The 12,947-nt window shown below is 42.1% G+C and overlaps 2 protein-coding genes across 4 annotated transcripts in view; one reads left to right on the top strand and one right to left on the bottom strand.

The window, feature by feature from the left end:
- Positions 1–12,947, bottom strand: part of fancm (FA complementation group M) — a 44,111-nt gene that overhangs the window by 29,746 nt on the left and 1,418 nt on the right. For all 3 annotated transcript variants that reach the window (XM_061221594.1, XM_061221769.1, XM_061221683.1), the window contains exons 2-4: positions 12,697–12,869; positions 12,367–12,444; positions 12,129–12,287 (exon numbers count right to left, since the gene is read on the bottom strand). In XM_061221594.1, coding sequence (XP_061077578.1) covers positions 12,129–12,287; positions 12,367–12,444; positions 12,697–12,869 — 410 coding nt within the window. The remainder of the gene's footprint in view (positions 1–12,128; positions 12,288–12,366; positions 12,445–12,696; positions 12,870–12,947) is intronic.
- soul3 (heme-binding protein soul3) lies at positions 99–9,439 on the top strand. The gene is made up of 5 exons (XM_061250380.1): positions 99–667; positions 3,753–3,847; positions 6,181–6,322; positions 7,026–7,209; positions 7,903–9,439. Exons 1-5 carry the CDS (start codon positions 418–420, stop codon positions 8,072–8,074), a joined length of 843 nt encoding a protein of 280 aa, XP_061106364.1. The 5' UTR covers positions 99–417; the 3' UTR covers positions 8,075–9,439.

Below are 12,947 nucleotides of genomic sequence, written 5' to 3'. Positions count from 1 at the left end.
CCATTGACTCATGAAGGGGGAGGAGGCTAAATCATGTGACCACCATGGCTTCTTATAAACTGAACTTCCGAATCCATGGAAAACAACAACACGTATTCACAAGCGAACCAGGGTTGTTCATAGTTATCCGCAATCGCACATAAATACCATAATTGTAAGAGTCTCTCTACTCTTAATGTAGAGTAAATATAATTATTCACAAGATATGCACCATCGGGTCGAGTGGCTGCCATGATTAGCAGAATAAGATCAAAGTTTTGACAATTTGTAGTAGGACAAGCCGGTGGAGCCATCAATCTAGTGGCCACAGAAAAGAGGAAGAAAGCGCGGAAGGATCCCAACACTGCAGCCTGTCCTATCCACATACACAACTTGACTTACTCTCCGTGGAAATATTTATTCGATACATAGGTGACAATGTCAATGGATCCAGGAGGTTGTCGTTTAAGCGGCGGTGGTGGAAGTGACAACCACTACGGAAGCGATGGTTCGCGAGGTGGAATGATCACACTGGAAGACCTAGAATCATTCTCGGAGGACCAACTCTCAGACTCGGGGAGCGGTAGTTTGGAGGAAGATGGCCAGGCTATGGAAGAAGACGAGTCCAACAGAATGTTCCACTACTGGCAGGATGCCGCAAGGGGACATCAAGTGGAAGTTCCCAGAGGTAAGACTGACGGACTGGCGCTCAGCCAAACGCCAAAATTAGTGTTTGCGCTTCAGGTTTGTGTGAATACAAAACGTAAACTTTTAAAACTGTGCCAGCAGCAAGTGATTGGTTATTTTGATGGAATTAAACTGAATTTGCTTGTCCAGGAAGAAAACAGTGCTTAACGAGTGTAACATTTCTCAAGTATTTCTCAACTTTTGCACACCGTCAGTATGTTAGACCTACTAACGCTAAGACATGTACAAAAAGATCAGTAAGTAAATATAGCAGTGCAATTATTCCCGGCTTACGCGCCGGAGCCGGAGGTCGTATGCAATCGAGCCACCGATTAATTTTTACACAAAACAGGATTTAAACGCATTTAAACACAACGCAGACTGTACTGCTGCACATTATCAACGGTGCACAACCTTTACCGGTAGTCAGTAATCGGAATAGCAAAGAGCTAAAGAACACAAGCTGGAGAACATGAAATGTGTGTCAACATTCATTTATTTGCTATGAACTGTAGCCACAAAGATTAGTACAATGCAAGTCCCTGTGTAATGTTGGGTTTGCTTTTCAATCTCATTAGGGCACCATTTTAGTATTTTGTTGAAATTCTCTAGCTTTTTCAGTTATTTTGAATCATCAATTGTCTCTTTTTCTTTCTTTCTTTCTTTTTTAAGATCAAATTTTTAATTTATTGTAATGTGGAAACAGTCCTAGTCCTTGCTGAGTCTAGAACTGCTGCACAGGCACATTTCACACACACCACGTGTGCATTCATAATTATTTTTGACACTATAGCCTGTTAAGCCATGCCCTGTAGCAGTGAAGAGAGTTCCAAGAACCTTCTTGAAGGGATTTCATCAGACAACATTCATTTGCAGTGAAAACAGCATTGACTGGATAGTTCCTGGCCGTATCTCTGAAACAGTATCATTTTCAGACCAAAATAATTTGCCCCCTAGCTATTAGGAAGCTACTGTGTCTCTCTGTAACAATGTCAGAGTAAATAAATGCATAATATATATTTATTTACTACCATGTAGCAAGATAAATGACAAGATGGCTATCTATCTCTCACTAGCTATTTAGAGATCCATCTAATATCGCTATAGCTTTTCTATCACCAGTAAGGTATTAACGTATTTTGTGGAACTTGTGGAGTTCACTTGTGCAGGTTGTAGTGATATATCGCAGCACATTGGCACCAGAAAGCACAAGCAAGTGTGCCTCTCCAGGTGCCTCTGGAAGTTTTGAGGTGCACACAAGGGCTTTTTCTTAGGCCATCACTTGTGATCCATGGGTATGGAGAGCAGGACAATATATCTGTGACAGAAGTTGCACAGCAGACTCAGAATCGGAACAACACTGGCCAGGCTCGGTGAAACATTTTTCACATCTGATCAAAACACGGCTGGATGCCCTGGTTAAAGCTGGTGGTATAAGAGCTGAGTATTTCTCTGCTGCAGTATGAAGCTTTTAAAGGCCCAAACAAATCACACAATACATTCGCCAAGAGGAGAGATGTAGGTATGACGCAAGTCCCTGACCCTTCTGCCTCCTGCAGTCAGCTTTCTGTTAACATGGACTGTGGCAAACGTGTAGCTTAAGTCGAGAGCCACAGGTCTCGGATTCAAACAATTACTCTGCAATTTTGTAAAAATTGACAAAGCGCTCCTTGGCAATTTGCCAATCTCAGGATAGTGCAACATGGAGTTCTCCACCCAGCAACCACAGTCCATGTAGGAATGCCCGTACTCCAGGAAAAGCAGAGGAATGCATGGTTGACCTACTTATGCTACCTCTGGAATGCTGTGTGGAAGTGTAGAACACAGCCGGGTCTCGGGAGGTACCGCCGGTTCAGCTGTCCCCAAAATATAACCTCTCCCAACAAGACACTGGGCTAGTTCATGCAAGGAATCAGCTAACCTCAGCCTGTGAAAAGCGTCCATGTTGCCCAAGAAATTCCTCAAAGCAATGGTATTGGGAAAGACTTGGAACGTGGCTTTCTTTATGCTGAAGCTAGCTATTAGTCAGCACACGGTAATGTCTATGGGACTGAGACTTTAGGCAGTCATCAAATTTACATGATTTCCAACAAAGTACCAAAAATTACTACTTTGTCTAAGATTGTTAATTTGTCTAATGATTTTTGGTCCCTCAAAATGGAGGGGCTATCTTAAAAAAAATGGCTGTAACACCTCCATGGTTCACCCAATATGGATGAAAATACCCACAAATTAGAGTTGACAATCTGCACTTTAATGGGGGTAAGAAAAACTAAAACAAACTGACGGCTGGCTGTAGGTCTGAACAAACAGGACCAACATGTTCCAACATGCACTGCATACATCACACGCACACATGCTATTTTTTGCTATGGCAGGAGGCAGCAGAAAATAGCCCCTTTCTGGCTCTCGCATTAGGGCAGATGAGCCCTGCTACTATTGGGAAAGGCAAGCCAGACAGATGCATGTTAAACCCCACCTCTTTCTGCAGGGGCAAATATCTCAATGCATTAGACACTTCAATATTGACTTTGAATATTGAGTTTGATTTCTCTGCCTTGGGGAACATTCACAATCTACCTTTGCTACATTTTTGCATCAGAGGGCATAGTGGCAACAAAGTATTGCTTAAAAAGTTTAGGCTTTGTTGAGACAAAACAAGTGGTGACCTTTGAGGACCAGTGACTACACCTTTTCTGAGGTGTTATTTCCTAATATTAACCGTAGCAGTATCAAAATAGGTATTTAAATTCACCCTTTAAGTTCAAAAAGTTATCGGCCTAAATGAATATCTTCTGATCCCTGGCAACACTATTGCAGGCTTGCTGCTGCACTGGATCCCATGATCATATGTGTTAATAATTTGCTTGACAGGCTCCCTCACACAGGGTTACTTGCATAGCTTAATGCAGAGTACAATGGTGGCTAGAACCTGGGAAATAAACTTCTTACAACTTCACCTCAATCCCATTAGTCCCATAAGGTTCCAAATAAGTCCAAATTCCTCCATCTTGATGCCTGTGGGCCCTGCAGTGAAGACATTGAGGGACCTTTAGCACCCTTTCCATATGTGACCTTCTCCCCAGATATGGCGGAGCCAATCTACCAGCTGACCACAAACAATGAAGGCGCACATGAACGAGAGAGCGTCCCCTTCACTCTCATCAGCCGCAAGGAGAAGGTAAGCCACTCATACACCCACATGCACGATCCAACACACATGGGCCTGTAATGAAACAACTTTTTACGTCGTCACCCGGATTCTGCTTCCGCAGCAGTTGATTACAGTTGATTACACGCAAGTCATTCCATTGTCTATATTTGTTGAATTATTACGAAGGACTGTGAATTGTACTTAGGTTCTGAGTTATGCCTCTTAACAAAACCTAAATAGCCAATTAGCATTTCATTTTAGAGCATTTTCAACAGCCTGTAAAATCCTGTTCTAATAAAGGTATCATCACTAAAATTGGTGTACATGTCTACTCTTGATTTCTGTTGGCTCTAAACCTGAAAAAATACTCTATGTGCCCAAAAATGATAAAATATGATGTTGAATGTTTTTTGTTTTTTTGCATATGTATTGTGCCAAACTTGGGGTTTGAAGTATTGTAGTATTTTAGTATTTTATTATTTTATCCCATTTGAAACTCTAAAGCAGTTTTACCATTCAGAGTTCAGTGTGCACTACGCTGTAAATATTCCAGCACACTCAAACAAGTGTGCGGGCCAACAGGTTAAAGGTCAGTGTACTGAGCCAGAATGTGGGCCTCTTCACAGCAACTGACAAAAGTGGCAGCCATGTTATTTTCAGCTCTGCCTGGCAACACAGCTAAAAGCCACCTAGTCGCCTTTAGAAGGTATAAATACCATTGTCTAATAGGCTTTCCTCAAGATCAGGAGCTTGAGTATGGGAGGAGGCTTGGCTATGATGAGCTCATCGCGGTCAAGTCTCCACAGACAGAATTTTGGTATCAATAGTTGTATGTACCTTTCTCTTGTGACAAGATTTTATGAATGGTTTACGTGCTTTTATAATGGTATACCATTACAATAGTAAAGAATTAGTAAATGGATCGATAGTTTGTGAAAAAATCCAAAAAATTTGTCCTTATGCCAAAATGCAATTCTGAACCTTTTGTGAAATTAATTAATTGGGCAGTCATAATTCTGTGTTTTCCAGGTTACACCACTATACCTGGCACAACGATTAGTAGGGCTCGCTTCTAAAATATGTAGGTTACAGTACATGTACTCTCACTGAGCACTTTATTAGGAACACGTGTGCACCTACTTATTCATGCTGTTAAGTATCAGCCAATCATGTGGCAGCAGTGCAGTGCATAAAATCATGCAGATACAGGTCCGGAGCTTCAGTTAATGTTCACATCAACCATCAAAATTGGGGGAAAAATGTGATCAGTGATTTTGACAGTTTGTTTGTGCCAGAAGGGCTGGTCTGAATATTTCTGTAACTGCTGATCTGCTGAAATTTTCATCCACAACATACTCAGAATGATGTGAAAAAACAGAAAAAACATCCAGTGGCTCTTATGCGGATGAAGAGGTCAATAGAGAATGGCCAGACTGGTTCCAGCTGACAGAAAGCAACTCACATAACCACTCACATAACCACTCTGTATAATTGTGGCAGAAAAGCATCTCAGAATGCACAACATGTCGAACCTTGAAGCGGATGGGCTAGTACAGCAGAAGACCACGTCGGGTTCCACTTCTGTCAACCAAGAACCGAAAGATGAGGCTGCAGTGGGCACAGGCTCACCAAACTAGACAGCTGGAAAAACGTAGCCTGGTCTGACGAATCTCAATTTCTGCTGAGGTATACAGATGCTACGGTCAGAATTTGATGCATGAATCCATGGACCCAACCTGCCTTGTGTCAACAGTCCAGGCTAGTGGTGGTATAATGGTGTGGGGAATGTTTTCTTGGTACACTTTGGGCCCGTTAATACCAAAGAATCATCGCTTGAATGCCACAGCCTATTTGACTACTGTTGCTGACCATGTGCATCCCTTCATGGCCAGAATGTACCCATCTTCTAATGGCTACGTCCAGCATGATAATGCACCATGTCACAAAGCAAAAGTAATCTCAAATTGGTTTCATTAACATGACAATGAGTTCAATGTTCTTCAGTGGCCTTCCCATTCACCGGACCTGAATCCAATAGAACACCTTTGAGATGTGGTAGAATGAGAGATTTGCAGCATGAATGTGCAGCTGACAAATCTGCAGAAATTGCATGATGCAATCATGTCAACATGGAACAAAATCTCAAAGGAATGTTTTCAACATCTTGTGGAATCCCATGCCATGAAGAATTGAGGCTGTTTTGAGAGCAAAGGGAGGCCCTACTCAGTATGAGTATAGTGTTCCTAATAATGTGCTCATTGAGTGTATAGCCTATATGAAATATAAATGGCGAACTTTGGACTTTTGTCCCATGAACAGTTCAAACAGGCTGATTTACGTCTGTGTCTGTGCTTCTGCAGTGTGGGGAGGTTCTCTATGAGAAGCGACACTATGAGAAGGCCTACTGGGCCTGCACCACGGTCAACGAGGAGACCTATGAGCAGAGCATCTGCTATGGCTTCATGAAGCTCATGAGATACATCTGTCAGCAGAACTCCACAGGTGGCTTACACAAATTCTCATTGTTTCTCTGCAGCAGGGGTGGGTTCCATAAATAAGTTCCATAAATCCCCAAAATTAAAGTGGCACTACCACCCTTGGCAAGGTGGTACTTTGTACATGATGCACCCTAATGCTCGGCTTGTCATAAATGCAGGCAAGAAGCAATAAAACGGCAACTAGAATTATATTTGCATATAATTTATAAACGGTAACATGATTGGTGTATGTCACGCTAACACACTATCCACAACAAGTATGCATCCTATCCATGTCTCATCAAGGCCCTTTCATGGTTTTGGATTACAGTATGCGGCAGTGTGTTCAAAGCATCATAAAAAAGCTGCTCATGTTCCAGCCCAGTTCACCGGTTTTTATCTTTTTATTACTTACACAAGCACTTAACACTGAGGTGTTTGTTAATCTAGCTAAATGCTGAAATGTCATAATTCGTTTTTATAGTTTATTTTACAGACAGTTTATTTTACTAGCATCCTAGCGGTAGTGAGTCATTAGCATATTTGCTAGAATGTGAATTCTGATATGGTTTTCTATGGTTTTTCATTAGCCTCACTCCTATAGAACATGGGTATTTATTGATATAGACACCATGCAGAGTTTTGCAGATGCAGGAGCTTCCAAAACCTCCATAAGAAGCTTAAATCGAGCTCAGGAGGACTCTGAGAACACATCTTCCTGTCTGCAGGCAGCTATCTGGGACTGACCATTCCCATTTTGACGGTGGTGCGCATGGATGCTCTGCACCAAACCATGTCCAGAGCGGTGACCGTGGCCTACCACCTACCCACCTACCTCCAAGCCCAGCCGCCATGCCCTAATGACACGGACATAGTCGTCGAGGAGTGGGCTGCCACTGTCGTCTACACAAGGTGAGAAAGGAGTTACTGCCATGGGGTCAAATGGGGTTTTTCGACTGTCCAGCACCAATGGCAGCTGGAGTCACATAGAGCTTGTCGTTAGGTCTATTCGAATTTACTCACATGTTCAGAACTAAACAGGCAAATCGTAAACATGTTGTCCCCCACCCCCATGCACTCTCTCCACCTCGGATTTATTTTATGGGGGACAATTACCATACTTGATGCCTGATGTTGGTATTATGAATAACATGAAGTGAAGCCATTAATGGATAAACAGTAGACTAACTTGTAGTAACCTACTTAGCTAAAATTACTAGACACTGTTGGAACAGTGGCATTTGCTGTTGACAAATGCCATGTCGGAGATTGCTGAACCTGGCGAAGTCATCTTGCAGCTTGGGAGCTACAATTCACTTAGGAAAAAAGGAACACATCATCTGCCTCCTACTGTAGTAGTGTAAGTCACAGCTAACATCCTATCCAGACAGTTCTATCCAGAGTAACTTTCAATGCAAGAACAATGTAAGTCGCTCCGGATATAGCCTCTAATGCATTCACCAATTTCGCCTGATATGAGCACTATCTGCATTGAGTAGCAGTCAGGGTCTGAAGGTTAGTATTTAGGCCTGGATGGTAGGATTTAACATCTCAGTATGGTTCTGATAGATTGCTTCAGTTCATTTTTTCCTTCTATTTTCCCAGGGCTTTCACTGGGCCAACCAATGAGGAAACCATTTTACACCAGATGAACACAATGGTAGAGATCTTGGGTTCCCCCCAAATGCCCCTGAATGACTCCTTCATCGTGGCTGGGTACACAAACCCCGCTGCCACCAACCGGCAAAATGAGATCTGGTTCATCGAGCGGCCCTGAGAGCCATACCACTACCTCCTGCACTACAAACCCACCCCCCTTCCCCCATACCATCCATCCTTTTGCTTCATGACTCTTAACCACCTCCACCACGCAATTCCAGTTCTGTGCAAGCGAATTCTTCAAAAGCCAGCAGAAGCACTTTACATTACACTTTGAGACTCCCGTCTGCACTCCTTTTCATAGAACATTCCGGAGTCAAACCTCATGCAGTCAGGAAAAAGGGTTGGTCTTAATTCCATTTTTTAAAAGATCGGCAATTGTGATTCTTCCTGCAATCAATCATCCGGTGACACCAGTTATTCAGAAAGTTGCTTCAGGGTTTCTCACATAATCACTGCTTTACAGTTACAGCGAGTGATATGCTCTTTAGATAGGAACACAAGGCACTCTGGTGAAACAGTATCCGTCAACCTCATAAAACACAAACACACACAAACATTTAAAGAAGTCAAGAAAATGAATGTATCAGTGTGTGAGTTTAAGAAAGAAAAAATGCAATTAGTTTAGAATAACAGAACTGGTTTGCTGTATGATAATCAGTACATTGTTTGTATCCCATATGCCACTGTGCTCCTTTCCAGGAAGAAATGCTTACCTCATTATTGAAACCATATACCTCTCTTGCTCTGTATGTCCCAGACATTGCTTTTTGTCAATGTTCACTGAGTGCACGCACCATTTTAATCTACCTGGCACTTTTTGTTGATTGAGGAACTCGCAATTCGGGAAACCAGAAATGGGCATATTAAGCTTAAAGTTCAGAAGGACAGTATGCTACAGGGTTCAAAACCAAATAAACTTGAACAAGCTTTTTCAGGATCTGTTTATTTTTTTTTTCTCTAATATGATTTTTATAAAGAAACTAATTTGTTAAATTGCTAATGTTTTAAATTGATCATATTTTGACATTTAAAAAAATGTTGTCACACGACACTAATCCAAACCTGTCTGTTTATAATCCTGGGGACATTAATTATGAGTAATGTTAGTTGTTGTTTAACATTATCTTCACCTTCCCACATTGGGACCTAGTTCTTTTAAAATGGCTGAATTACCAACCAGGAGATGCCATTTTAGTGTAGAAATATTGAGTATGTGGGCACAGGAGTAGACCTTACTCAGGTATTGAATTTGGAGGGGGAGCTGAAGACTTTCAATGAAGGTGAATGTCAGCTGGATATCTAGGAGCCTCTTGTTCAGGTGTTTTAGTTTGCTTGTTCTGTCAGTGTAAAAGTGTTGTACAAGACGTTTCAATCAAAATGAAGTTAATCGAGAAGAGCTACTGTGGATTCCTTGATTATTTTGCTGACATCTGTTCCCTTTCTTTGGAAAGTAATAAAATGTAAACTGATCACTTGAGAATCTCCTGGTGCTGAATGTCTTTGTCATACTGCACAACCACATTTAGCTTTTTTTTTTTTGGTTACCTGTATATTGCCAATTATGAAAACCTACAAAAGACTCAGCAAGAACTTCCCACTTTAACACCCCCCTTCCCCAAGCTCTCTGGTCCCATGGGTGGTGCAGAGCAGGACACAGGCAGAATTTGTGACTGGCAGAAATATCCTCACAGTGCAATGAGATCAGAAACGGCTAATGATTACATGACACGGGCATCTATGATCCAGTTGTGCCCCTTGCTTCTGAAATAAAATAAAATAAATAAAAGATGTTACTCTTGTAACAAATCTGCATCAGTCCTGATTAACAGCTCTCTCATTGGCCGGAGCAGCTCCAAAGCACACCATGAAAGAGCTAGCAATGTATGTACAGTATACACATAAAGAGTGTGAGGGGTAAGGTGAGCTAGTAAAGCTCCACATGATCTTCACTTTGACCCTGTTCAGGTCCTGCTGGGAGACCGTCAGGATGGTCGTACCTCTGAGAGGAACCTAAGCACTAATTCTCTGAATTTTACCCAGATTCCAGTGAGTCAGATGAACTCCCCAGCAACAGAATGCTTGCTGAGTTGCCCCTTCTGAACAGATGTGGAATTGTGTCTCTGGCAAGCCATAAGAGATTGGTCTGGGGTGGGGGTATTGAATGTGCAAGGTGTTCGGAAGGGACTGTGTTGTAGAAGAAAACCATCTACAACACATTTTGACTAACAGCTAGGGAATGCCTAATAAGGTCTGTTCGACTTCCGATTCTTCCCGACTTCCAAGTTATTAGTCATCTGATTTCCTGATCATCTTATAACACAAACTCATTTTTATCTTTGACATCTTCACACTATTAATTTGGTTGTGCAATACTTTTAGTCAGAAATAAAACTCTCCCTCAAAGCTTTCATTTTGAAATAAAAGCCCATTACCACTGACATCTGAGACATAAACTACAACAAAGCAGCTACATGGAGCAGCAGCTGTGCAAACATGGAAGAGAAGGCGGCCTCACATTTGGAGAGATATGGCGAACAAGTAACTGAATTACAGTTAAAACAATTAGGTTGGTGTTGGCTTAACCACTGTGAAACTGAGGGCGTTAAGCTTCATGGGGGGCTTTGCAGCTGTCTCTTCGATATGTTCCCATGCTGTAGCTCAGCCTCAGGAGGCAAATCTAAGGATTTTCACCAGCTTACCACACATCTGTGGATCGCATCATTATGCTGAGTACTCCAGAACATTCTAGTATATTTGGGCCTCTAGGGTTACAATGACTAAAATGGATATTGGAGCTACTTCATATGTTATTGGCTCTGTACTCCAGGACATAGGACTTGAAATAAATTCCAGACTTCTTCAAGATTGTCCAGCCAACTTTCCAAGACATGTAGCATTTCTGTTGGGATTTTGTTATTTTGTGTGTAATTTTCCATTCCAGTGAATAAATCATGAGTGAATGAATACAGAAATCTATTAAATGTTATTTATTACAAAATTGTTAGTATTGTAATTTCTAGATTTGTTGCAAATAATTTCAAACAGGTGTATATGTTCTTTTACTAAACATTAGTTTACATTTTGGCCCAATTGAAAAAGAAAATTCATGAGCTGGCAGCACAATTGAAACTTTAGTGTGGTGGCTGGTGGTTAGAAAAAGTAAGGAGGCAGGGAGAGGACATTTAAGTAGGGGGGTCTGAGATATGCTCACCTGGTGTAACAGTGGTGTAATCACTGTAATGGTTAGTTTTGGTGACTTTTGGGGAGAATAGAACTTAATTCTACCATGAAGCAAGAAATGCAATTTTATACAAGCCAGAACCTTAAAATAAAATGCAATTACTGGTCAATGCCACAGAATAATGTAGTTTTGTAGTTAACAGAGCATAATTCTACATAGTGCAAAGGATCTTGCAAGGATCTGCATAGAAGAACGGTCCAAAATCCCTCCAAATGTGTTCCTTAACCTAACCTAAACAATTGGTGTCCCAAAATAAACTGTTTGGAACATCATTAAGAAGAGAGCACTGGTGAGCTCAGCAAAAGGGCTGGTAAGCCAAGGAAGGCCAAACAGTCAGTGGCTAAATAATTCTTGCAGTAATGAAGAAGGACCCTCAAACACCTGTCCGACAGATCAGAAGTGTGGATGCGTCAGTGACTACTCTCCACATAACACCTCACAAACATATCTACCGAGGCTACATTACAAGGTTTGCCAAGAACTTTGTGTAGTAGTACCTAAAAGGTCTTGGAAAAAGGTCTTGTGGACAGATGAGACCAAGATTCACTTGTATCAGAGTGATGGCAAGAACAAAGTGTGGAGGTCAAAAGGAACTGCCCGAGAACCAAAGCACCCACCCTCATCTGTGAAACATGGGGGTTGGGTTGATTGATTAATGATTTGACAGTTATTACTACCATTACTTATGTGTGATTTCATCATTTTGAGTCATACAAGTTGCATGGAGAACCAAGCCCAACTGTATTTCAAATGGCACAGCTACAGTACTACAGCACAGCTTTGATCTAACTTCCCTTTAAACTTTCCCATTTCAACCACAAGATGGCAGCAACACAAACTCTACCAAACTCTGAACCAGGTCAGGAAACCAAACAGTGATCCTAATCTCATCCAGCTTGAGAAAAAAATAAGATTCCCTTGAGCCTACCTGTAGGTAGCGGGCCTGGTAGCCCGAGAGCATGTCCCCCAGAGGAACGACCACCTTTTCCAAGCTACGCTGGTGTGAGTGGGCCTGGATGTCCGGGCTCTCCTCAGAGCGCAGCTCTATATGGGCGATGAGGAGGTTGGAGATGACATTCTGCACTGCCTGCACGGAGAAACAGGGATTTGTAACAATGCTCACCTGAAGAACAAGCAAGCTTTCATAGATCTACAGCAACACTCACCGTTACGTCTCCTCCCGGAGTGGCACTTAGAGCAAGGATGCGAAACTGTTGAGCCTTGTTTCCCAGCTCCCGGATCACCTGGATAAAGAGGAGTGTTAATTCAATTCAAGTGCTCCTTGGCTGTGTGAATACAATACCACCGAGAGCAGTGAGCTTCACTTGAAACATTAAGTACAGTGGCTGTACTGCAAAAATTGGGCAAACTGACACATAGCCCAATTCATGGGATTTACAGATGATAGCTGGACATAATCTTTGACATTTTTTTTTCTTTTCTTTTTTTTTTTAACCAGTCCTGGCTGTAGAACGTGCTAGTGAAGTTGTGTGTACCTGGCAATAGGCATGGTTCCCCAGGGCTTTGTGGGCCTCGTCGATCACAACACATTTGACCTGTGAAGCGGGACATGTCTCTCGAGATAGGTCGTTCACCATCACTTGCGGGGTTAAGAAGAACACTCGTCGCGACTTCCACAGCTCCCGTCTGGCCTGCGCCTGGATGCTGCCTGATCAGCGACCAGACATTAAAACGGTTAAATTCAGCCAATATTCGCAAGGGTGGCTAAGAGCTAGATAATGAGTGT

The sequence above is a fragment of the Conger conger genome, chromosome 1 (genome assembly GCF_963514075.1).
Source record: "Conger conger chromosome 1, fConCon1.1, whole genome shotgun sequence".
NCBI lineage: Eukaryota > Metazoa > Chordata > Actinopteri > Anguilliformes > Congridae > Conger > Conger conger.
This window is presented reverse-complemented; position numbering and strand designations above follow the sequence as displayed.